General features: G+C 46.8%; 1 protein-coding gene across 3 annotated transcripts in view; it reads right to left on the reverse strand.

Annotated features, from left to right (window-relative positions):
• DHX30 (DExH-box helicase 30) overlaps positions 1-20288 on the reverse strand; it is a 30784-nt gene extending 10496 nt beyond the window's left edge. The window contains exons 1-6 of one of the 3 annotated variants that reach the window (XM_082847789.1): positions 20205-20288; positions 18242-18336; positions 16351-16405; positions 11428-11523; positions 4237-4367; positions 3492-3602 (exon numbers count right to left, since the gene is read on the reverse strand). In XM_082847789.1, coding sequence (XP_082703915.1) covers positions 3492-3602; positions 4237-4367; positions 11428-11523; positions 16351-16378 — 366 coding nt within the window. In that variant the 5' untranslated portion in view covers positions 16379-16405; positions 18242-18336; positions 20205-20288. Of the gene's footprint in view, positions 1-3491; positions 3603-4236; positions 4368-6167; positions 6374-11427; positions 11524-16350; positions 16406-18241; positions 18493-20204 lie in introns of those variants that run through there. The other 2 variants (XM_082847790.1, XM_082847788.1) reach the window with 2 other exon arrangements.
• Between the last annotated feature and the right edge of the window lie 6667 nt (positions 20289-26955).

Below are 26955 nucleotides of genomic sequence, written 5' to 3' on the forward strand. Positions count from 1 at the left end.
ACATCCACATGCATAAAAGCACAGCCACTCAGGGCAGGGTAGTACGGGTGCCTGGCCCAAGGCTCAGCCTCCATGCTTCTGCGTCACGTCACCGCCTGCTTACAAGGACGATCTGATTATACAGGAAACACATACAGCACCCTCGCTCTTGGCCTTCCCCAGGACACCAGCATGCTTTACCTCCCTGCCTCCCACTCACAGCCCCCCACACACAAGGCCATGAGGTGTTCCTGATGATGAACACCCACCCAACCCGCTTCCCCTCCAGGGCTCCCCGTGCTGGCTCATGCTTCCCCACCAACCCGCTCTTCCTCCCTCCTCCATCAGACCAGTCACTGTCTTTTCCAGCTCTTTAATAACCCCAGAAGAAAGCTCCTGCACTGCTGCTACTGGCATTCTCACCTATCCTGTGCCCCCGTCTCTGGTCTTGCCTGACCCCACTGCTTTTGGGGACTATTCCTAAAGGCAAACTCAGCTCTGTCATTCCACCAATTACCACCAGTCAGCAGACCTAGCATCCACAGGATCAATCAAGACTCCTACCTGAGACACCTAAGGGCTTGGTGTTCTGGCTCCTGCCCACCTGTTCGCACCATCGCCAAGCACTCAGACCCACGTTCACAATCTGCTAGTTGCTCGCGCGCACCCTGGTTCCATGTCTCTGCGCCCTCTATCTGGAGTGCCCTCTCCATCCCTGTTCCTGGAAAACTTCTACTCACTCTTTAAGAATAGCCTGCTTTATTCAGGAGGCTGAGGTGCACCTCTCCCCTCATGTGGATGCTTCCTCTCTGGGCTGTGGCTGCCCCAAGAGCACCCTCAGTCACCTTTGTGCTGTCAGCACCTCACAACAAGCCTGAGGGCAATGCTTAAGAAACATCTAGTTTGGGAGGAAAAAAGATGAGCAAATTTGAGTACAAATATTAAGGAATGAATGGGCTACACTCTCCAGAATATATAAAGAACTCCCATAATTCAACAACAAAACGATGTGGCTAAGAAGTGGGCAAAGGACTTAAAAAGACATTTCTACAAAGAAAATACATAAATGGCCAATAAGCACAAGAAAAGATGCTCAACATCACTAATCATTAGAAAAATGCAAATCAAAACCACAATGAGATACCAACTCATACCCATTAGGATGACTACTATAAAATAAATAAATAAAATGAAAGAAAGTAACAAGTGTTAGTGAGGCTGTGGAGAAATTAGAACACTTGTGCACTGTTGGTGGGAATGTATAATAGTACACTATGGAAACAGTGTGGCAGTTCCTCAAAAAATTAAGAACAGAATTACCATATGATCTAGCAATTCCAATTCTGGGGATTAAAAGCAGGGTCTCGAAGAGGTATTTGTTCACTGCAGCCTTATTTCACAATGGCCAAAAAGTGGACCCAAGAGTCCATCAATGGATGAATGGATAAACAAAATGTGATATATACATACAATTGAATATTACTGGCCTTTACAAAGAGAGAAACTCTGACACTTGCTACAACATGAATGAACCTTGAGGACATTATGCTAAGTGACATAAACCAGTCACAAAAGGACACTGTATGATTTCACTTATGTGACGAGTAGTCAAATTCGCAGAAAGAGAGAGTAGGATGGTGGCTGCCAGGGGCTGGGGGGAAGGCAGGATGGGGAGTTGTTTACTGGGTATAGAGATTCAGTTTTCCAGGATGAAGAAGTTCTAGAGTCTGGGTGCTCAACAACGTGGCTGCACTTAATACTACTGAACTGTACACTTAAAAGTGGCTAAGATGCTAAATTTTATATTTTGTGTATTTTACCACAATTAAACAAACATACAAACAAAAAAGGCCATGAGCATAGATAGAGAACAGAGAACGGGCTGGGGAGGAATGTGATCACAACTTGCTGCACATGGTCTCAGTTTAAAGTGCCTTCTACATCCAGGCAGAAAAGCATCCTCACCCTCGGCACTATAGACATTTTGGACCAGGTAATTCTTTGTTGTGAGGGGCTGGCCTGTGCATTGTGGGACGTTTAGCAGCATCCCTGGCGTCATACCAGGTAGCACTCTTCTCCTTGTGGCTGCCAAAAATGTCTCTAGACATTACCAAATGTCCCCTGGGGTGCAAAATCCCCCCGAAATTGAGAACCCCTGAGGTAGAGGTGCTCTAAGGGAGACGGAGGTTTCCAAGACATTAAACACAGAAAGGATGGTTGAATTTCTGAGAGAGAAGATTTCCCCAGGCAGAAGGAGTACAGAAAAAGATGTTTATAGAGAGTGGGAGAGGAAGAGGAGCCTAGAGTGACCCAGAGACAAGGAAAGCAGGTATAACCCAGGGGCTGAAGAAAAAATGCCCCGCAGTGCCAAAGCCACGGACCATTCAAGCAGAGCAAGGACTGAGGGGAGGCTGGTGAGCCTGGCAAAGCTGCCCCAGTCAGCCAACAATCACCAGGCGCTATGAGGATGTGAAGGGAACCAGCAACCATGGCATGGGCTGTGATGCTGGAGTGGAAAGAATGCAAACCACAAGCACGGAGAGCTGTGTGCAGGGAAGCAGGGCCTGGGGAAGGGATTACAACGCTGAAGAATTTTTTTTGGCTGTGCCGCACCGCTTGCAGGATCCTAGTTCCCCCAACCAAGGATCGAACCTGTGTCCTCGGCAATGAAAGTGTGGCATCCTAACCACTGGACCGCCAGGGAATTCCCAAACACTGAAGAATTTTTGACTCTTACAGAAAAGAATCAGATGAGGAAAGATCTGAAAATTAAATAAAAGCGTGGGAGACAAGATGGAGGAGACAGAGAGGACACAGAAAAGAGAAGGGTCGTGTGGGAGCCCAGGACAGGAAAAGGGACCTTGCCTCCTCAGACCCAGGAGAAGCAGTGACAATGAAGGTCTGTAGACCATGAGCGGGAGAGAAGCTGAAGGAATACAGCTTTGTCCTTGTCAAGAGCAAAGACCTAGGAATGTGAGGAAGATTCAAGGTTGGCACAGCCATGAAGGGAGCCAATTAGGGATGGAAAGAAAGGCTGGGAGCAACAATGAAGGTCTAGGAAATGCTGCGCAATCAAAAACTGAAAGCAACCCACATCCAACCACTGGGAAGTGAGAGAAGTGACTATTATTCTTCCATTGTAAGTAAGAGAGGACTATGTGGCTACAAGGAAAAACCTAAATACATGAAATAACAGGGAAAGAAAAACAGAAACCAAAATAGAAGTCTCACCATGGTGCTGTACAGAGGGAGTGTTCTCCATAAAGGGGTTCTTCTCTGTGGTTTTTGAAACCACAGAAAGTAGATAACTACAGTGGCAAGAAAATAATATTAATCTATTCCGTCACTGGCTGAAGCAAAAAAGGAACCACAAGGTGGGAAGGGCTTAGGACAGGTGAGTGGTTTGAACACCCTGCCAACCTAAACCTAGGTGCAGCTGACACCAGGAAAACCGTCACTTCAAGCAGTTCTCAGGAGGGAGGTCTGCATGGTCTTCACTAGGGGAGGGTCACCTTGAACAGCTGGCAGGCCGCAGCCGCAGCCTGCCTCTCAGCGTCGATCTTCTTGCTGCCATAGCCTTCTACCTCCACACTCTTGGGCCACTTTATGTGGAGGGTGACTTTCTGAGGAAGAGAAGAGAGAATCAGGACCCTTGCCTCTCTAGACTACAAAGTTATAACAAACCACATGGAGAATCAACAGCAAAGCTGTAGACCTCACAGCAGCAGACCTGAGTGCAAGACAGAACCCCAATCCCATCATTAACTCCTTGGAAGGCTCAGACTCCCCCACCCTCAGGCCACTGTCCCACCTCAAGCTGTTTTGCTTCTTCAAAGTGCCATGTTCTAGCCAGAGGGCAAGGTGGGACCCATCTTTATCCTTAAAAATTTTCATTCAGAATGGTTTGCCTACATGCTTCCTGTGGGTCCCAGGACCTACAAGACTCTGGGAGCAGGAATTATCATCAGCTCTAAGCCTCTACAGTTCCAGTTAGTTGGAAGGGACCAAATCCAGGGCCCAGTACAGAGGCCTATCTTACACAAGATGGGAACGTCTCACTTCACTTGCCCATGTTCCCCTTCCCTAAACCAGGCTCTTCTCCAGATTTAGCTTTGCTCTGAGATTCTCTGCTGACCATTCTCAATTCAGAAAACCCACTCTATGGCCTCCCTGACAAGAAATCTGAGAGAGAAAAGAGCAGCCAGTCTCCTTCCAGAGAATCAGACCAACATGTCTCCTTGCCACCAGCAGAGTTACCTTTTTCTTTGGTCCATTTGTGTGCACGTAGACCAATTTGTCTTTTGCATGTGAGATGCCAAGGGCTCTTCCAATCACACTGTTGAGAAGATTTTTGGGCTGTGGAAACTCTTTTAATAGGTCCCTAGAAGCTAAGAGAATAAGAACAAAAGCATTATAGTTGTGCTTTTTCTTCTAAAAACTCCATGGGGTGTGTATCAGGACAACCCTGGACTGGATACTGAGGATGTTGGCTCATGATCCCAAACCACCCAGGAGCATCTTAAAAAGGAGGGAGAATGACTTCAGGGTTTACAGGGGACAGTGGGGCTAGAGCCAATGCACAATCATCTCCTGAAAGAAGGGCCAACGCCCCCCACACCACAGAGGGGAACCAGCCAGGATCCTCTTCCCCACCCAAGCTCCCAACTTAACACATCAGCTACAGAAGCCTACATGGCAACAACGCCCCCAATCTGATGTCTGAAAGAACGCACTAAACAAAAAACAAAATCGACCACACACACACAGTGGAGATCACGACAATGCAAGGCCCCTCCTAAAATAACAGACACACAACAGGGAGGGTTGGCCGCGGAGTCTGAATACCAGGCCCCAGTTCTCAACTCTACCTCAACACCGTGCAAAAGGCCACCCCAGAGCCAGATTATGTGTAGGGACACTGATTACAGACCTCCTTAGCTTAGACATGGGCATGAGCTATTCCTCCTGGGAGTTCACTGCAGTGAACCAAGTGGAGGCAGGATGCATCAAACACCGTGAGAGGTTTATTGCACTTTGGATCAATCCCAGAGCACAAATGGGTGAGATGTCCACCTAGAAGCAGCTTGTGCCAAACACAGGACTTAGACCATGAAGAAGCCTGCTGAGAGTGGCTGAAAACTAAAGGAAGAGCCCCAAAGCACCAGAGTGGACCTTCAAGAGATGCAGAGTCAGAGACCAGCAGAAGGGATGGGAGGCCTTTTCATTCTCCACCCACAGTCTCTAGCATTATAATTCAGCTCCAAAAAGCAATTTTGTAGGGGGTACATATATGCACCTGTGCACCTGCATGCATCAATCATAAGTCACCTGGGGAGCTTCTTCACAGCACTGCCCACCCTGATCCCCACAGGGCACCTGGGAATGGCAATGATGTTAGGCAAGTCTGTATTTTGAAAAAGCTCCTCCAGGAGTTCTGCTGTAACTCTGCTGCCTGGGTTGAGGCTATTTCCTTGGAGCAGACTCCTGTGTCATCTGGCCAAGAGGGAGGATTCTGCCTGGCCCTGTCTCCCTCTAAATGTTAACTTGTAAAGCAACTGAGAGTCGAGTAGTCGAGAAACAATATGTAAGTAGACTCAAAGGGGTTCCATCCCACAGGAGGACCCAACTTTAAGTAGCCCACTAGACACACATATAACAGCAGACGTGCCCTGGTACCCCCTCCAGCTCTATAGGGCAGAGGCTGGCTCTCTCTGTCCATCCTTGATGGGCATGGATGCTCTTACCAGTTTCATTTCCTGCACCATTCAGGAGGCACCGCGCTGGGGTCCACTAGAGCAATCATTCTGTCTCTATTCGAGATTCTGAAGTCTCAGATGTATTTTGAGCTCTTTGCCTTTCTCACAACAGCGAGGATATGCTTAACCTTGATGCTCTAACCCTTGACCACGGACCTGGCAGGAACTGGACGTTTACCTGTTTTCCCCCAACTCCCTTGTGGTACACACCTATCACCTATTGTTGCCAGGTGCAAGCGCTCCAGTCCCAGAACCTCCGCGCTTGGGGACCATTTGGGCCTGAGCCGCGTGAGCTTTACAACAGCAGGGCTCCGGCCCGCCACTGAATGGTGGTCTCAGCCATACAAGAGAGGGCCCGACCCCAGCCCGCGCCCCTAGCTCTGTCATCCCCCGAACTCAAGGGCGTCGCAGCCTGGCTGCCCCTGCCCTCACCGTTCACCACGCTTCCGTCGCCTTCCTCAGGCCCGTCGGGGGCCGCCCCCGCCTCAGCGGCCGCCTTCGTGCGGTCGGGGCGGATGCAGCCTGTCGAGAGGCCGCGCGGGCGTCCCTGTCGCCCGGGGGTGTAGGGAGCCAGCGGCCGCAGGCGCGGAGAGACGCCGGCGGCCAGCGCCATGAGTCTCCTGGCGGCCGCCATCTCGCTCCCGCCCGCCCCCGCGACTCCGGAGCCCGGCAGGGACAGGGCAGAAGAGCAGGAGCGAGCAGCCCGGGCGCCGCGCGCCCCCTGCCGGACGGGCGGACCCGGGACCGAGGCGACATGGCTCCCGCCCCACGCAGCCCAGGGCCTCCAGCGCTGCACGCTCCAGTCAACCGGCGGGCCGACCAGACCAAGGCTGGAACCCTGCCGAAATCACTCCCCCAGTAAATCCAACCCACAGACTCGTCATCTGAAGCTGAGGCAGGAAGAGAGAGTGGGGCTTCTTGGGAAATAGTACAGGCCTCAGCTTAATGTCCATCCAAGGAAATGAACTTGAAGTTCCCTCTAGGTCCCACCCATTGCAGGTAAATACCTCCCACATGCCTTTGCAAATTGGCCTGCACTCCCGGCCAGCAGAGCGTAAGATCATTGCTAAGCTGGGGCACAGCCACCTCATTTAATGGCTTACAAAGTAAACCTGGTGAAGAATCTGGAGCCAGGACAGGGAAGACCTCTTGAACATAAGCAAACCAGGTTTACTCTCCAGAGCTGGAGTCAAAGATGTAAATTACCCAACTTGGACACTATGCCCAAGAATTGAGCTGTTCCAGCAGTGAAAGTCTGAAGCTGCTGTTCTGTGCTCGTTTGAAAGCCAGATGGGATTCTGCTTCCAAACTACTACACCTGGGCTCTGGCCAGGCTCATTCCTCTTCCTCTTCTGGCACTGAGGAGCAGGGTTTGGGGTCAGGTGGGAATCAGACTGGATCTGCATGTTGGGGCAGCGGCAGTGACAGCAAGGGCCTCAAGGTCTCAATCCCTTGGAAGGAGGCCTTGGTCAGAGGTTGGCAGTGCACTTGGGGTGCAGCTGGCAGTGGGGGGCTGTTTGTTGTTTGTGTTATAATTCTAGATGTGATTCCGATGATCTCCTGAAGGGCTAGTTAAAACATTACTGGGAGCCACCCTCCCAGAGTTTCTTAGTCATTAGGTCTGGAATAGGGCCCAAGATCTGCATGTTTAACAAGTTTCCAGATAATACTGAGGTTGCTGGTCTGGGATCACATTCAGAACTGCTGGCCTATGGCAAGAACATGGGATTTGAGTCCTAACACTTGGGCTTAGCTCCAAGTCTACCACGTGTCAGCTGTGAACCTTGGGCCATTTTATCACTGGGAGAAATTAGGACAAACCTGCTCTACTCATTTGGTATGACTGTGGTTAATATAAAATGGGAATGTTTGGAAGGGGGCTTTGCAGAGTGCTCTGATAGAGATGCCTCTGCCCTCTGAGATCTGAGACAACAGGGGACAGGTCCCTTAGAAGCAGAGCCAGAGCAAAATGGGGCAGCTTCAACTCCTGCTCCTCCATTCCCTCCTCAGTGGGTTTTTAACCAGGAAAGGGCAAAAAAGGGAAGGTGGCCCTGGCAGCAATGGTCTGACGTCACAAAGGGACATCACCATCCATGTCAAACACCCCTACCCAGATCATCCATATAGGGATGGCAAGACCCTTGTGGCAGAACATGATTTACAAAGGCTTTGAATTTGGCCAAGTGGCACTTTAATTTGCCAAAACCTAAGGCATCCACCCAGCTTCAGGAGTACTTTTCAAGGATTGTTAGCAGCCCAAATTCCCTCAAAAGAATCCAGAAGCTTAGCAAGCCTGGGAGTGGCAGCAGTAGCTGAGGCCAAATTTTGAAAATTATGGTGTCTGAAAGCTGAAGGAGGCAACAGCCTAAACCTCATCTGCAAAGCAGGGCCTGGGTCTATCTTGGTGTTTCAGGAAGCCCTCAGAATAGCACTCTGCTCTGACAGCCACTTAGGCTAAGGTTGAAATGCTATGATTTCATGGATTTGCTTCCAAAGAGGCCAAAGGGGAAAGATACACACAAAGTAAGATTGTCCATGAGCTGTTCATTGTTCAAGCCAGGTGATAGGTCCATAGGGATTTACTATACTATTTTCTCTATTTTAGAAAACATATTTCAAACAGATATTTGAGATTTTATGTAAAAAAAACAAAAGGTCAGGTGATGCCAACCAACTAGTTGGTTCTCTGAACGCTCTTTTCCTATTTCATTTACTTCATCTGGGTTCTAACAGCTGGTGTCACCTTGAGCATATATTTCACCTCTGCAGACCTCATTGCCTTTTGTAAAATGAGGGCAACTCTTAGACCAGCTCTTGGAACCATTCTGGTTCTGTGATCTCCCCATTGGTCTAGAGCAGGGGTGGCCAAAATGTAGCCTGAAGACCAAACCCACCCACTGCCTGTTTTTAAAAACAAAGTTTTATTGGAACATAGCCATACTCACTTGTTTCTGTATTATCTATTACTGCTTTCATGCTATAATGGCAGAGTTAAGGAGCTGCAAGGGAAACCATATGGCCTGCAAAGGCTGGAATGTGTACTCTCTGATCCTTAAAGAAAGTTTGCTGACTCCTGCTTTAGAGGACCTTGAAGAAAGTTAAAGAGGCTCAGGCATGCCCCTGGTTCCTTTCCACCAACATTAAGCTTTCTCTTCCACTCTCCATTCTTTGGGGAGAGAAAGTTGACTCCTCTGCCTGTGAAAAAGGAGGGAAGTTCTGAAAAAAGGAAGGGTTTACTGGCTCAGAGATCTCGCCATCACTTCTGGATCAAGCACAATGTCTGGTACTCAAAGTGCTAAACAATGACATCTAGAAGCATGGAATTAAGGTTAAAGGATCTGCTGAATACACAGGAGGATGTTGTAGGATTCTAAACTTTGGAGGCCCCAGGAAAAAGCAACAGGAGGAAGCCCAAGACAGTATGGACTTTGGGCAGACCAGAGAACTTGTGGAGGGAAAGTGAGAGGGACCACTGACAGCTGAAAAAACCAGACATCTCAGGCAAAATTCTGTCAGCTTAATCACAGTTAGATATTTTATGGATGGTCAAAATGGCAAGAAATGGTCCACCTGGCTGGCAACAAGAAAGGTAAGGGGAACAAAAAAAAAGAAAGAAAAAGAAAGGTAAGGGGACCTACAGGGGCTGGGTGGCCACCCTGACCACCCGACACATTCTCACGTCTCTCCCATCCATGTATGTATAGCCCCAAGGTCCCTTGAGGTAAATCACCACACCAAGAGGTGACACGTCTATATCAGGGAATGGATAGGACCAGTCCTGTGGTCCCCAGAATCCTGCCAGAAGGCGTGTTACCCATGTTGCTTTCTAGTTGCTCTACATCTCAGATCTGCACGGGTGGGGAAGATTCGCAGGGGACGGGTGGGGAAGATTCGCAGGGGACGGCTGGGGGCAAGTTTCTTAATTTATTCACCCTTTACTTTGGAATGTGGCCTTGGTAAGAGGTTGGCCGTAGAGGGAAGGGTAGATTAGGAAAGGAGGTGATATTTTTTCCAATTCCAAATCTGACTCTGATGGGCACTGAAACCTATTTAAGTGGCCACTATTTTCTGAGCATTGTTTTCCTATTTGAACACCAGAGAGATTGTTTCTGCCCTGCAACTCCTTCTTCCGGACAGAGGTACCAGCAAAGCCTGCAGGGAATCAGAAAGCATGGCAGAAAGGTCCAAGGGTCACATGGACTAAGAGATTGTTGCTTCTGTGATAAAGGAACAGAGGCAAGAAGGCTTTATAGCTTAAAAAAGAAAGAGAAGGCAAAGATGCATACACCCAGATACCTTCTGGAGGTGGAGCTGTGAGGAGACAATCAGGCTGGGGGGCAGGGGGAGGGGGGTGTCTGTCTTCCTCTGGGGAAGACAGTGCAGGTCTGTTGGGCTGCCTCACAGGGAGCCGCTGCCCCTCCCAAGAGCAGCGGCCTTCTCCTCTGCATGTGCTCAAGGAGGCACTGCCTAGCCATGCTGCCTGGTTAATCCCAACTAACCGTCTTTAAGCTTAGCCAAAGCACATCTGACACTCTCAGAGCCACTCACCTGCCATGTTGGAAATGTTAACGTTCAGCCTTTTCGAGTTACAGGGCATTTTAAGAAAGAAAGAAAAAAGGGCAATCAACTCTTGTTTTGGCAACGGTAGGGGGTGGCATTTCTTTAATACCTAAGTCAAATGGTCACAGGGGCCAGAAGTACTTATTTCTATACTGCTGTCTACAGTCAGGGCCACTGTGGCAGGAGGGCAGTGCATGTAGAAACCACATGGGAACACGGCAGCAGTGTGTGCTGCAGAAACTGAGGTGCTGTGTGTTCCCCACACCCTTCCTGAGCTCTTGACCTTCAAAGCACTTTACAGACAGAGCCTAAAGTGGACATGCTGTCTCCAAATAAGGCAAAGACTCTATGAACTATAATAGTGTTCTTCCACTAAAAAACTGAGGGAGGCGTGTGAACAGGTGGCCCATGGAGTTGGGAAGAGCAGCTGTCAGGACAAGAGGCCATCAGGAGCACTGGTCTTAGCAGACCTGGAAAAGATCTAAGTCTGAGGGAAGAGAAGAGACACTCACGGGCAGAGATGCTTCCCTGGGTCCTATTACTGGCCCCATCCCTGGGTACCAGTGGGATCTGAGGTCAGCTGTCACCTGTCAGGGAGCTCTGACATTCTCCCCAATCAAAAGGACAGCCTACCTTGCCAAATGGACTGAGAGACAGATTCTAATGTCAGTAAAGTGCTTTGAGGTGCTGGGGGAGATAGGGAAGTGATTTGTCGGGCATCCCCAAAGCCTCCAAGATGGAGGGCACTAGGCCGAGTCAGGCTCTCTGTTCTGGCCCTGCTGCAAGTGCCCTGAACTTTCTGAGGCACCTGAGCCAGAGACTGCCTAGAAGGTCCAAGCCCTCTGATTCTCCACACTGGTGCCCAGACACCCAGACTGAGCCTAGGCTTTATTCTTGGTCACACCAGGAGGCCCGATGAGACTGCAGGGTCTAAGCCAAGCGGCCAGCATCATGAAATAACCCAGACCTTTCCAAATGATGTCTCCCTGAGGGCTCCGAGAGCTCTGCTAACCCCACTACTCCTCACCCACTTTCCAGAGGCCTATAGCCCTGGCACCCGGGATCCTGCTGCCACCCGCCTCCCCACAGTCCCTGGACCAACCTGGTGCTGGAGGCATGGCTCCTCCCTTACCTCGAGAAATGGTCCCTCCAGGGGCAGGGTTGACACACATGGGTGGAAGACGGGGTGGGGGAAGTTTGCACTGACGCTGCCTGTGCTGGGCCCGATCTGGGGAAAGAGAAAGGGCATCAGGGTGACATGTTCTCACCCCTCACAGTTACAGACCCCTGGATTGACTCACCCCAGAGCACCCGTGAGGAGCTCTGGGCAGCAGAGCTGCTGGACCGTATCTGGAGCCAGTCACAGGTTCTGAGAAACAGTGCCACCAATGCCACACAGAAAGAAGGCATTGTCTTATACAGACATGATACGTGACAGCCTCGTACAGATCCGTTCTTGGCTCTCAAAAAAGCCCTCAAACTCTCCCTGTTTTTTTTAGCCACCCTCCATGAGTGTAACGCCCATCCCATGTGCTTCTCTACAGTCTCATAGTACCATGCACATCACTGGGGTTCTTCCACTTATCTGTCCTCCACTTATGTAAGCTACCCCTGTATCTGCTATGGGTCCCCCATATAAGCCACCAGATCTCAAGTTATTCTCTCCCTCTAAGAACTGGTGAAAGAGGGACTAATTAACTGCTGGTGTCCTCCCCAAGAGCCAATATCAGATCCACCCTTACCAGCCTTCTCCTTCTTTCTAAAAGTTAATGATTTACTATTCCAAATATTTCCATTCATTTGGAGACTAAATACTACCCATCATGGGTACATAAAGTATATTTTTAAGGAGTTCCAAAATTTTGATATACATGAACTTAAAATTAAGACACTCACTGAGTGTTCCATGGGAAGGTGGAAATGTATGGCTAAGAAAGGTTTAAGATCTTTAAAAGCACCGAAATGGTGAAAACATCAGGTAATCACTGGTCTGGGGGAAAAGATGCAAGAGCTCTCTGCTCTCTCTGCCCCACACGTTTTGGTATAATAAATGGGGCAGGAGAGAAGCAGGGAGAGACAGTCATACACACTCTACACACTTGAGCAACAGCCTGTAGTGCTAAAATGATGCCCCTTTCTATAATGCAAATTAGCTCATGTACAACTGGTAAACGGGGGAACGATATCAGTAAACATAAGAACCCTTGGTTCAAATTTGATTTTTCTAAGGCAAGGGAACTAAAAAGCAGGAGCGGAATGAAAATGTTCAGCAGGAAAAGAAAAAGCCCCTTCAGCTGTATTTTTTAAAAATTAAAATCAAGTGCCTGTAGGGAATCGAGGTGGTAGATACATGGGTGGTCACTATACAACTTCTTCAACATTTCAGTATTTCTGAAATTTTTTCATAATAAAATGTTAGGGGAAAGCAGGTACTTGCACTCAGGTCCCTTCCTCCACATTCCCAGCGGCACACACCCGTTAATGGCTGCCCCACTGGCTCAGAGCTCCACCTCCACCTGCGCTGTCTCAGCAGCTGCCAGCTCCATTCTAATTAGAAGGCTCAATGTACATTTGTAGCATCCCACTGAGCTGCCTGCTTTGGTGGTCCAAACCTCCTTCCCAGGTACCAATGACTTTTTTGTCATCTTCTGGTCATAAAGTTGCAGGTGTACAGCCTCAACTCTATTTTTCCCATAAGCCCTCTTAAAACATTGCAGGTGTGTGATTTTGCAGAAAACGTATATACTGTTACAGAAGAAATGTTGTTACTTCTGGAACAAAGTGCCTAAGATCAAGGTTATCTTGGAACTAATTCTAGCTCTGCCTTGAAGCTAAGGTTGTAAATGACCAACTCAACTTCTCCCTTCCTGTTTGAGGAAGGTCTTCATTCATATCCAAGGATGCTGGCTTGAAAAAAAAGAGAATAAATGATTTGATGATTATTTTATCTCATTAAGCATTTTCAGTAACTGGGGGAAGGTTGTTACAATTCCACAACAACATCACTGAGCCCGCTTCTGACCACTGGAGCTGGAGGAAAATTGCACATTCTTGTGGTTGATACAGTATTTTTCAAAGTTTTGTGCTGACTGTAAAAGACTCAGCTCGCTCTTTGTGGCCTGATTCTGATAGCATTACAGCTGAGAGACAAGAAACCTGTGTTAAGATGCTGGCGAAGGCAATAACAGGTTACTTACCAGGCACACAAGTGTTCTAGTTGGGAGGCGTTGGCAACTCTGTTTAACTACATAATAGGAAAGATGGTAGCCCCAAGACCCAGTGGATCACCGTCCACAATGCTGCAGGGAATTGCTAGGGCCATTACCTTCAGAATCATCAAATGGCCCATTCCATTAAGATCGTAAAGCCCTGAGTGCCAGAAAGCATCTCTGAAACACAACTATCTCCACCCTAGTGGCTTGTACACAGCAGGTGCTCAATTTTGCAGCCACACAGCACACTGCATGTTGAGGCCAGGCTGTCACTCTCCAGAAAAACATGGGCTACAGGGCTGTACCCCAAATAGATCAACCTACAATCATTTATTAAAGGCCTGCCAACCCATGGCTAAGGGCTGGGGACAGACTACAGCCAAGTGCTTTTCCTATATCATCTCTAAACTTCACTATACCCCTGAAGATAGGGGCTGGGAAACAGGTAAGTTAACACCTTGTTAGTGTTAGTGGGGAACAGATTTGAACCCTAGCCAGTCCGAATCAAGCTTTATACCATGTTAAATTTTCCCTCAAGATTCACAATGCCCTAGGGAGCTCATAATTTCACCATGAGGAACAAAGAAATACATAAAAACTCCATAAGAGATAAAGAAGTCCTATACAACAATAAAGTGTCACAAGGCCACCCATGACCAATTGCCAAGGTCATGATGCAAACCACAAAAGAGACCAGCATTCGTAAGACAGGAGAAGGCATTCAGCCTTACAGCCATGAAAAGACAGGTTTGCCTGAAGGAAAATATTCAAATCAGCAACTCTTTCTGATTAATGGTTTTCCCAGAGACCTTCAAGCATAAAACGGTTCTTGGTAGAAACACAAAACATTTACCTGTATGGAAAGCAAGGTCCCAAATCAGACTCTGTCCGATTATTATGTCCTGAAGCTACTTAATACCATGGATTTGTGAATTTACCAGGTGTCAGGCTCTGTTCTAAACTCTTTACACATAGTAACTCATCTGATCCTTGGAACAACCCTATGCCCACTTAAATAGTAAGGAAGGAGGCACAGCGAGGCTCGGTCACCACCCAAGCCTCCTTGGCCAGCAAGAGGCAGAAGTGAGATGTGAACCAGGCATCTGGGTCTGCATCTTTGGCTCAGGGAGGTCCTGCTGCCTCCCACTAAGCTGAGTGCTGACAGTGTCACCCCTGAAGGAAAACGTCTTGAAGGAATCAATTTCCAGCCTAGAACGCAAAATCACAAATGCTAGAAAGGAATTTTGCCCCCAAAATTCTCTCATCTGATACCATTTCCCTGTCACAGGGAGGAGGAGGACTGTGATTTTATTGGGCTCTCCATCTCTTTATGATATCAGTACTGTTAATTCAGATGCTCCCACCAGGAGAGAACCTGTCTTCATCCTTTTACAACTGGGTGGACAACAAAGCCCACTGATGAGAAGATAAACACAAAGCAATTAAATGTACTTAATTTTCAGCTCAAAAAAAAAAATGTGCTATCCACACTAAACTCAAGTTCAATGTTTCCCTTTCCAGACACAGTTAACCAACACAACGAGGATGACAGATTAATTTTTTCATGCAATATGTAAACAGATCGAGTGGCTGAAGACAAACAAGGAGACAGGAAGAGGCTGCTCTGAGACCTGGAACATCCAGCCTCCTTCTGGCCCCATTCAGTGGGTTACATAGGGCACCATCTGGCCAAGGTTTTCCAGGCCTCTACGAACATAAGTTGGAGAGGAGACACAACTGGGAGGGTCTTTTTCATCAGCAGTTATGGATGGCCTGTTATGGTTCTCATTTATTTGTAAAATGTGCCCAGCTTAGGAGGCTCACAGTCAGCTTCAATACAGGTGACACAGGCCTTTTACTCTTTATTCCCTTAAAGAAAAGTCCTGCTCCTATCTAAGATATACAATGCCCTTGGGATCTGGCCCCTTCAAGTCTTCACCACCTATATCTCTTCCTGTAAGCAGCCCTTGAATGCTACCCTCTTGCCCTGCCATGTCTCAATTCTGCTACTGCTTATGCAATCCTCTCACCTCAGCTGCTGGAGGGTACTGATTTCAAGACTTGCCACAATTTCTCTAACCACTAATATAAAACAATGACTCAATCCATTTCCACCACCTTTTATTGAGGTCTATCGTGTGCAAAATGCTATGCCAGGTACCATGGATAATAAAAGAGCACAACAGGCCCCGGCTGCGGGGAGCTTCTAATCTAGAGATGCAATGAGTAATTCAGATAGACTAAGCACGAGAAAGTACAGATGTGGTGCTGAGGAAATCAGAGAGAAGAGAAATTGTCTTTGGTTGACAGAATCAAGAATGGCTCATGGGGCTTCCCTGGTGGTGCAGTGGTTGAGAGTCCGCCTGCCAATGCAGGGGACACGGGTTCGTGCCCCGGTCCGGGAAGATCCCACATGCCGCGAAGCGGCTGGACCCGTGAGCCATGGCCGCTGAGCCTGCGCGTGCGGAACCTGTGCTCCGCAATGGGAGAGGCCACAACAGTGAAAGGCCCGCATACCGCAAAAAAAAAAAAAAAAAAAAAGAATGGCTCATGGAGGAAATGGTGTAAAACACTGGCCCAGAAAAATAGTAGGATTTCAATAAGCAGCGAATATGCAGGAGAGGGTATTCAGGGAGAGGGGTGGCAAATGTACACAAAGGCCTAGACAAGGGGTGGCAAGGATTATAAACACCATGCAAGAGGAAGGCTGAGAAAGGACTTTGGAAAGTCACCCAAAGAGGGGGGTCCAAGGACTACACACTGGTGAGGGACTTTCACAGCCTTCATAGCTGCCTGTCACAGGGAGGAAGGGCCTGAGGCCACAAGCACAATTACATTCTTACCTTTTCTGAATGAGTCCAGGCTGAACATTTCTGGCCAGGAGGGAAAGCTGGAATCCTAAGAAGAAGGAGGGCCGAGAGGCAATGGTTAATACTCATGGTCCAGGAACCCACAGAGAAGATTTCAATAACACAGCACTGTCCAGAAGACAAGAAAAATGAAGCTCTTCACTAATGAGCCCCAACTGCTCCCAGTCTTAAGGATGGAAGGGCCATCTCCACTACAAAGTAATTACATGTCTTTGTTTCTAATTGAGAGCTTTCTTCTTTTCTCTGTCTAAACTCCCTGATCCCTGCTAAACAGAAAGGGATGCATTTCATCGTGAGAGACATATATTTCCACCTCATCACAATACTTGCAGTTATCCTGGGACGTGTAGGAAGAAATGAAATCCTACATGGACCCCTTTTTTCATGTGGCGTCAGGAAATGGGACTGATGATTGCCTTATGGACAAACTGGTGTACTGGGCTTTCATAAAACCTAGTCAAGCCCCTAGGAATGGGACTTGACTGACAGTATCAAAGAGTAACTGTAGAGTGATTCAAAATAAAAAGCTTTTCATGGCGGAGTCTCTATGAAATAACAAATATTAAGTTAAGGTTCAACTGTTGGCCAAAAATTTTGCTGCATTTTGCTCATTAGTACATTTAACTGAGGAATATACCTCGAGACTTAAACACACACGCACGCACACACACAAATAAGTAACACCTCTGGTTTAACAATTTTGTTTTAAAAAACACTCCAACTCACACCTACAGATTTTTTTTGTTCGTTTGTTTGTTTTGTTTTGTTTTGGCTGCCCCATGCAGCATGCAGGATCTTAGTTACCCGACCAAGGATTGAACCCACGCTCGCTGCTGTGGAAGCACGGAGTCTTAACCACTGGACCACCAGGGAAGTCCCTACAGATGTTTTTAATACTGTAGTACTCTTGGGTTGGTGCAGTAATCCTATGTGGCATTAGTTTAAAAACATCTACACAACATTTTAGCAAATCATGATGATGTCCAACATTACTAGGAATCTAAAGGGGCCTACACTCCTGTTCCTGACTGCTATTCCCTCTCCTTCTCAAATCATGGGGAGGTGGGGGTGGAGGGCTGACCTGGGGACGAATCTTTCAGGTCCATAGCAGGTCTGCCCTGATGGCCTCCTCTCCCCCAGGGATGCCGGAAATTTCAGCCGATAGGATATGGTAGCTCAGAGAGAAAACTTCAATACAATATCAACAATAATACAATTTACTTTAATAAGTTACATTCTGTAGACTCCTTCTATCCAAATTAAAAGAAAAGGAGTGTAACTTGAGATTCTAATTTTAAAGAAACTCTGAATATTATAAAATCTAAAACATCTAAGCGATTATTATTTAAGAAACAATACTTTCTTGCTAAGAAGTTTTAAGTTCATTTGCTCGTAAACAGACTCTTGGTTTTGCTTTTTTAAAAAGCCCCTGATCCTTTCCACGTCAACCAAAGCTCATATAACACTATCTTTTCATGTATCAGTCTTAAAAAATATACTATGAGATTCAACATAGGATCTTTTAGAGATATTTTACAGAGCTCTAGAAAATTTCATAGAGATCTAAAAGAAAACCGCCTTCCTGGTTATACAGTATTATGTTAGAAACCTTTATGGTTTAGAGTTTCTCTAAAATAAACTAGAGATAAGTTAAATAATATTATGTCAAGATTTCTTGCATAATGAAACCTAACTCCAGACAGAATCACTATGAGATGATTCAAGGACCGAGAGAGGGTATAACTTAAAATGATGCCCTTCTTCCAAGACAGTCACAAATGGATTCAATACATGCCTTTTGCTTTACAGTGTGGCTGGGCATGAGACCCACCACTACTTTGTGTGCATGGCTAGATCAACTTACCTTACAAGAGCAGTGACAGTCTCAGATTTTGTGGGCTTTTGAACTGGAGCTGAATTCTCTCTTTGCTATTCCTCATCACGAGGCTGGGCCTCCTCCTGGGAAGTACAATGCTGGGTCACTAAAGTGATGGCCCCCGCAGGGAAAGAAAGTTGCTCCGGACCACTGAAATTCATCTACTAACTCTGACAACAAGGACAAGTTATGTTAGTGGCATGAAACACACACAGTACACTTTGGCCTCACTTCAGGACCTGCCATGACCCACTCTATACCCATCAAATTGTGAGCTGCCCTACATCCACACCTGTAAGATACCAAGAAAGATATGTCATGGTAAAGAGGGATGTGTAGTCCCAAAAGCATTTTCTCCAAGCCCAGAGCAAAACTTACTTCAGTTTTGAGTTCTACTCCCATCTGACTATAAGATGAATCGATCTAAGGTAGATAAAGAAGCTCTTCCAGACTGGGAAAATAACAAAATTGAATGCTAAGTACCATTTTTGTAGTTTACAAAGTACTTCCACAGACTTTATCTCACTTAACCTATGCAACTACCCAGTGAGGTAGGAAATATCCTTCCCAGAGAAGGAAATTGAGGCAGATTTTCCCAGAGAAGTTTACACAACTTGCCCAAGATGCTATAACTGCCTCAGGGCAGAATGCAAACCTGCAGTTAAGGTACTGAGCTCCAAAGTTTTCCATGCTTATACCATACCACTTATTTCCATGATATCATGCTGTTTCCATGATATCATGCTGTTGCCTATTCATTCTTTGAAAGAATATTTTATACTGACATCTTCAAAGTTTGAAAGAGGAAAGAACTTTGATAAACTCTGGACCACGATTCCATAAATTAAAACACTTTGAGAGTAAGTATCTTTTGGGTAAAGGGACAACCTACATAGGAAGAAAATGCAGCAAAGGATGTACTTCCTGCACCTAAAACAGCTACATAAATAAAGACCACTATATAAATCCCAAATACTACATCAGGAAAAAATATTCTTCCTCCTGGAAACTCCAAGACTCCAAGATTTAAGTGTAAATTATAAAATGTAGTCAAGACCCACAATGACGGCGGGATTACCGCCTTTAAAGAAACTGCAAGGGAAATCATCAAAGTCTCATTTCGCTCTGGCCAGTAAGTTGCAACCAAAAACAGGTTGAGAATCTGCAAGTGGCCATCTGCAGTCCACTTGCTACAGCGTATGACAAGCCCCTGTGGATGGGGGCTGCAAAGTGGACAACCTCTGCCTTGCAAAATCACAATTACGGTGACCAGTGTTGCTACACGAGGACTAATTAGACAGCATGCTAACGCCATACTCCTGGCTCAGGGGCTCTGAGGACCCCTGGGACTCCAGTTCACTGCAAACAAAGGACCCAACATGCATTAGGTCTTCCCCTGCGAAACGGGGCAAGTCACCACCAGCAAACAAAGAACACCTCACCCCTTGGCCTCCCCCAGTGACAAGGTCGGTGCAAAAGGGGGCAAACCAGGGGGGCCAGAATGCATCAGGCCTCTTTGTGGACGAACAGTCCAGGCGGCACGGGGGCAGACAAAGGTCCCAGGGCACTCCGGGGGCTTCCTCCAGGCCCTGCCTCGGGAAACAGAGCATCCCCTGAGGCGGAGGCGTCGTTGCGCCAATGAAGCGGCCTCTCCCGCGGCCCCCGCGGTGCCCCTGGCTACGAGGCCCGCCCTGGCGGACCGGTCGGGCCCCCGCCCCCGCCCCGGCTCCATGGCAACAGCAGGCCGAGGCCTGGTTGCTCACGGCTCGGCCCGGCCGGCTTCCCGGGCAGGCCTCGGATGCCCGGCCTGCTCCTCCGGCCCGCCCGCTTCTCCGCCCCACTCTCCGCCAAGCCGGCGGTCGGACCCGGACCCCTCCTCGCGCTGACCACCCACGGCCGCGGGAAGCTCCTCAATGGGGCACGAAAAGGGAGAATCAAAAGCCCAATTCACCTGTTGTTACAGATGTGAAACAAGCCTCGGTGCACCGCGCATGAGCCGCGGGCCCCCCCCAACCACGGCCGGACTACAACTCCCACCAGCGGCGGCGCGGCCCCTTCCGGGTCCCGTGGCGGAAGTCCCGCCGGCCGGCGGCGCTCCCGCCCTGCGGCCCCAGCGTCGCCTCCCGCGGTGGACCCCGCGTCTCTGCGGCTCTCTATGTGGTCCCTCGCCTGGGGCCCGCAGTGGCAGCCAAGGGCTCACGCCGCCGAGCAGCCAACCGGCGGTGAGACCCCGGCGCGGGGCCCAATGGGGGACGGCCGCGGCGGGCGAGGCGGGACTTCCGGCAGGGTCACGAAGCGGGCGGGCGCGCTGGGGGCCCTGGGGGGTGCTGAGGGAGCGAGTCTGAGCGCCTGGGCTCTCGCAGAGAGTTAGCATCTGGAGTGTGAGAGCGGCAGGGCGTTCGGGTCCTCTGCGCGCCTGACCCGCTCCTCCCGCTGCGAGTGAGCAGGCCGGATCAGGGCTGAGCCAGGAACGAAATCCAGCTCGCGCTCCGGGCTTCCACCCGCCTTCCTCGCCGCGGCTCGTTGCCACGCCTCTTCTCTTCTCCATCTCTGATTTTGTTTCTTTAGGGAGATGAGAATTTCTGCCTCACGAGATTGTTACGAGGATGAAATCTACGTGATGGCGCGTTGTAAACGGTACAACGCTAGGGAAAGGACAAGGTGGCACTTGCAGCTCGGAGTGCTGTTGGGCGGGTCTGAAGGTCCCGCTCCCTCCCCCTCCGCCCTCACGTCTCAGAAGTGAGAAAGGGCCTTATCCACGTTATATGCAGCAGTCCTCCAGGTGAGGCTCCTGTGTGCGTTCAGTGGAATCCAATTTCAAAAGGAGAGATCTCGGTGGGGGATACCTCGGAAGCTGGGTCAGGATTTTACAGCTGGAAAGACCTAGAATATGCTTTTAAGATGTGGCCATATCCCTTCATTTTTGTCCAAACAATTAAATTCAACAAGTATTTGTTATTTACTTTCTCTCTGCGTTGGACAGAAGGGTGAGGGAGGGGAGCATGGACCATCATTCATTTAAATTATTCTCTATTTTGAGCAGGGCGTGGTGCTATGACGTGTGGGGATGATCCTTGCACGGATATTGATATATAGCAGTTGATAGGCAGGTGTGGAGGATGCAAAGACCCTGCGCCCAAGGGTCTTAAGGCCTAGTAGAGAAGATGAAAACCTGCATAAAGCAAAAAGAAAGTTATAAATGCTGGGGAGGAAGTATAAAGTATTCCAGGGGCAGAGAGAACCATGTAAGCAAGGGCATCCAGGTGGAACAAAGGGCAAATCCTAAAACTATTCAATAGTTCAGTGTGAAGAGAGGGCTGGGTATGTGAATGTTCTTTAGAGGAGATAGAGCAGAAAAAGCAGAGTCAGGAATGCTACGCTAGGATTTTGACTTTATTTTTAATCAATTATTTTTTGTAACATTTTTGTGGTTCTAAGGAGAGTAAAATACTGTATTTTAGGGACGTTATTCTGGAAGTGTGAGGGTAGAGTTGGCTGGGAAAATATTAGCTAGGATACTAATTAGATGAGTGTAATGAGGGGTTGAACTGCTCAGCGGTGAAAAAGACAAGAAAGATAAGGAGAGGGTGATTGTAGAGCTCCAGGCTGGTCCCTGGCCACAGGTGTGTGGAGACCTGACTTTGTACCGGAATGACTGGAGGCATTATGCTCTGTTAATATGATTAAGTTGGAGATAATAGATTCAGCTTCATTCAGATTGTGTTTGAAGTGCTGTTGTGAATGTTAAGCGATAAAGACGTGGTCTCCGCTCCAAAGGAAATTCTAATCTGCAAGAGAGGATGAGAAAAGCATACAAATAAGTCTTAAATCAAAAGCTAGAGGCAGCACTGCAAGAGGCACAAGTAGAACATTCTAAACTTTTTCCTTCTTGCACATTTTATGTTTTTAGTTTTGTCCCTGAAGGTCTTTTCCTATTCTTGAACCTTGGACTCTTAATGAATGGCTGTATCTGGTGAGGCTGATAGAATGATCCATTTTATATCAAAGTGAGTGCCAGTTAGTGTCTATCTTTTCCCTTCCCTCCCATATATTTTATCTCTTACTTCCTAGTCATTACTGCCTTATTTTTCTCATCCCTGTCCAGTCCCTAGATTTCATTCTTTGCTAACATCTCTGTCTAGAAACTTCTCCACTTCTTCTGATGTTTCCTACTCATTCTTCAAGGCTCTATTTTGAGCTTCTATTAGTTTATTCTTCTGTGTGTGGTAGCCCTATTGAGAATAGTGCTGCTGTGAACGTTGGTGTACAAGTATTTGAATACCTGTTTGTTTTCAATTCTTTTGGTGTATACGGAGGAATAGAATTGCAACTTCGCTTTTTTTTCTTTTTGGCCGCACCTCTCAGGCTTACAGGATCTCAGTTTCCAGTGAAAGCGCCAAATCCTAACCACTAGCCCACCAGGGAACTCCCAACTTTGCGGTTTTTTTTTTTTTTTTTTGGCCACTCTGCGTGGCGTGTGGGATCATAGTTCCCCGAACAGGGATAGAACACGCTCCTGCACTGGAAGCGTGGAGTCTTAACCACCGAACCGCCAGGGAAGTCCCCCAACTTTGCTTATTTTTAAAAGACAATTAAAACCATGAAACACTCTTAACATTCTTTCTTCAAGTATTGGTAAGATTTGTTTTCTGTCTCCATCTGGGTCTCTGCTCAGATGTTATCTCCGAGACAGCTTCCCAGACCGCCTTGTGGATTTATGTGTGTATTCTTACTTACCAACTGTTTCTCCCTAGAATACAGATCCTTGAGAGAAAGAACTTAATCCTTTGTTCACCACTGTATCCTAAGCACATTGCACAGTGCCTGGTCCTATTCAGAAATAAGTACTGAATAAGTGTTGTTGAATGAGTGAGCACTTTCACCTGGGAGGCTGGTTCCAGTTTAGGGAAACAAGCACTCCTATTGGGGGGACAGAAATTGGTAGTACTTTTTTAAAGGGTGGTTTGGCAGTATCAGATTTAAGATGTGCATTCCCTTTGACCCATTTCAGTTCTAAGAGTGTATCTAACCATCATCATGAATGTGTGAGAAAATCATTGGTGCCTTATACTTAATGTTAAAAAAAAAACCCTACACATCTCTTATTAGGAGACTAATTGAATGAAATAGAATATATCTGGGACTTCCCTGGCAGTCCAGTGGTTAAGACTCCACACTTCCAATGCAGGGGGCGCAGGTTCAGTCCCTGGTTGGGGAACTAAGATCCCACATGCTGTGTGGCACGGCCAAAAAAAAAAAAAAAAAAATCTGTATTAGTCTGCTTGGGCTGTCAGAGCAAAGTACCAAAGACTGGGTGACTTAAACAACAGAAATTTGTTTTCTCATAGTTCTGGAGGCTATGGGTCCAAGATCAATGTGCCATCAGAGTTGGTTTCTGGTGAGACCTCTACTCACAACCTGTAGACAGTGTCCTCACATGGCTTTTCTTCTGTGGTTGCTTGGAGAGAGAGAGGTCTCCGGTGTTGCTTCCTCATATAAGGACACCTATCATATTAGGGCCCCAATCAGAGGACCTCATTTAACCTCAGTTACCTCCCTAAAGGCCCCATCTCCAAACACAGTCACATTGAAGGTTAGGTATTCAACATATAAATTTCAACATATGGATATAATTCAGTCCATAATAACATTAATTAAATGAAGGAGGAAGCAGCAGTTTAAAAGGATGAGTTAGATCTAGTGTACAGACATGGAAAATATACAGGAAATGTCGAGTAAAAAAAGCAATTGCTATAACCAGTACGTTTATGATTCCAAGTACTTTTTTTTTTTTTTGGCTGCGTTGGGTCTTTGTTGCTGTGCTTGGGCTTTCTCTAGTTGTGGTGAGTGAGGGCTGCTCTTCAATGCAGTGCTCGGGCTTCTCATCGCAGTGGCTTCTCTTGTAGCAGAGCATGGGCTCTAGGCGCGCAGGCTCTAGAGCGTAGGCTCAGTAGTTGTGGCGCATGGATTTAGTTGCTCCGCGGCATGTGGGATCTTCCCAGACCAGGGCTCGAACCCGTGTCTCCTGCATTGGCAGGTGGATTCTTTTTTTTTTTTTTTTTTTTTTTTGTGGTACGTGGGTCTCTCACTGTTGTGGCCTCTCCCGTTGCTGAGCACAGGCTCTGGACGCGCAGGCTCAGTGGCCATGGCTCATGGGCCCAGCAGCTCCGCGGCATGTGGGATCTTCCCGGACCGGGGCACGAACCCATGTCCCCTGCATCGGCAGGCGGACTCTCAACCACTGCGCCACCAGGGAAGCCCGGCAGGTGGACTCTTAACACTGCGCCACCAGGGAAGTCCTCAAGTGCATTTTTAATTTTTATCTTTTTATCAATTTTTATTGGAGTATAGTTGATTTACAATGCTGTGTCAGTTTCTGCTGTGCAGCACAGTGAATCAGCTATACACATACACATGTCTACTCTTTTTAGATTCTTTTCCCATTATAGGTCATTACAGAGTGTTGAGTTCCCTGTGCTATACAGTAGGTTCTTATTAGTTATCTATTTTATATTATATAGTAGTTTGTATATGTCAATATACCAATTCATCCCTCCCCGCCACTTTCCTCCTTGGCAACTGTAAGTCTGCTCTCTACATCTGTGACTCTGTTTCCGTTTTGCAAATAAGTTGATTTGTACCATTTCTTTAGATTCCACCAAGTGACATTTTTAAAAAAAAAAAACATGTTTATACGTATGCTTATGTAAGCACAGGACATTTATGAAGGGATATATCAGAATTCTTAACTGTACAGCTAGGTCAGAGTCTCTCAGTTTTCAGTTAATACTCTTCTATGTGGTTTACTTTTGGGGAGCCAAAAGTATGCATTCCTTTCATGATAATAAAAAGTAGAAATGAAGTATTTGGAATATGTAGGGCTTCTGAGAAAGAAATATGGTTATAATGGTAGCTGTTAACACACCTATGCTGGCAGCTGTGCATACCTTTTCAAATATATTCAACTCAGATGTACATTTCTTTTTAAAATTTATTTTCTATTATGAATAATTTCAAACATACACAAGTAAAGAGATAGTGTGTGTTAGGTGAGGCAATCTGCCATGGACCCTGAGCACCCCTGCAAGTTCTTGTTGGGTAAATCAAGAGTGCAAGGCCCTGACTGCTCTTTACCTGGGCTATTTCTCAGGATTGTGTTTTCAGCAAGCAACCCTGAGGGAAGAAGTATTATCTCCCCCATGACAAAGGACAGACTTAGCTTCCACTTACTAAAAAAACTGAATCTACCAAGCTCAGTGTTCCTCTGTGGTAATGAAATCCATTATGTGAGCATACAAAGGTGGTCAGCCCTTTGTGTCGCACCCAGGAAATTTGGGGCAGGAGAACTGTTGCAAACCAATATGAATGTCTGGCAACTGCTTTTGCTGTGATTAACATCCTTTGTGTCTGACTGGGGGCTTGTGTCTTCTGCCATCATCAATGGAATAGTAATAGGGTAGCTACCAGTTTAGCTTGCATAGGTTAAAATTCCAGACCTGCACCTGCATAGTTCCTGTCAATACAATGAACACCCATAGTCCCCATCTTTCCCACCTAGTTTTAACAATTATCAACTCAAAGCCAAAACTGCCTCATCTATAAATCCCCATCAGCCAATGTCCACCACCCCAGATTCTTTTAATCAGATTATACCATTTCATCTGTAAAAATTCCGGGGTGCATTTCTATAAGATTCCTTTTATTCAGCACAGTCACAAAACAAATATCATACTTTAAAAAAGCTGGTAAATCCTTAATATAATTTTTATAATTCTTAACTATAGATAAATTATTTTGGGTAAATTTGAATCTTATCCCTGTCCTTTGCACCAATATTTTAAGTTTGGTATCATTGCAACATCAAAACATGAATATAGTTTATTTATCTGTTGACTTCCCATGGGTTAATTTTTTGGACCTCAAAGTGCAAAGATAGGGGAATTTGGGTAATGAAGTATCATGTGTTTAGGTATGCAGTAAACACAGTTATAAAATCAATTACTTCTGACAGAAGCTCTAGTTAATGTCATTGGCCAAATTGTACAAGTCAGTTATCCCCAACCTTATAAAATATTTATTGGTAAAACTGGAAAGAGAATGTGTAGCTCCCAGGCTGCTTTTTAGCCATCACTGTTAACCATGGTACTACCAAAGGACCAACATATAGGCATTTTTAGAAAAGTGAATGAAACTGATTTCTGGTCAAGATGGTACACACTTTGATACCACTCCCTTTGCTCAAAACACATGGTAGAATTAACAAGAAAAGATTGAAATTACATATCCATATTCAAAAATAAGATAAACTCTTTTGTTGACCAGGAACAAGGAGCTGTAATCTTGCTGAGCTATGGATCCAGAAACAGAGGCAGTCTGGAGTTTTTAACTTAAAAGGTAACAGATTGAAGGGGTGGGTAGAACCGTGGAATGTGGCTAACTGGGGCCTGGATTGCTGCTTGCAATTAGGAATTTAGGTAGGGCTCCCTAAACTCAATAGAGATTGACAAAACTACATCCCATCTGTGCATGAAGACATAGTTTATATGAAGTTGAATACTTAGGAAGCAGACACAACATTGAATCCAGACCTAAGTCCAGCTACCCTTTCACTTAGTGCCTGGAACTCCTGTCTCCCAAATTTCATGGTGCGAACAGAGTCTCAAATTACTAATGTAAGACTTGTTTCTGGTTGGCGTTCCTGG

This window comes from Leucopleurus acutus (genome assembly GCF_964270905.1).
Source record: "Leucopleurus acutus genome assembly, chromosome: 10".
In the NCBI taxonomy this organism is placed as follows: Eukaryota; Metazoa; Chordata; class Mammalia; order Artiodactyla; family Delphinidae; genus Leucopleurus; species Leucopleurus acutus.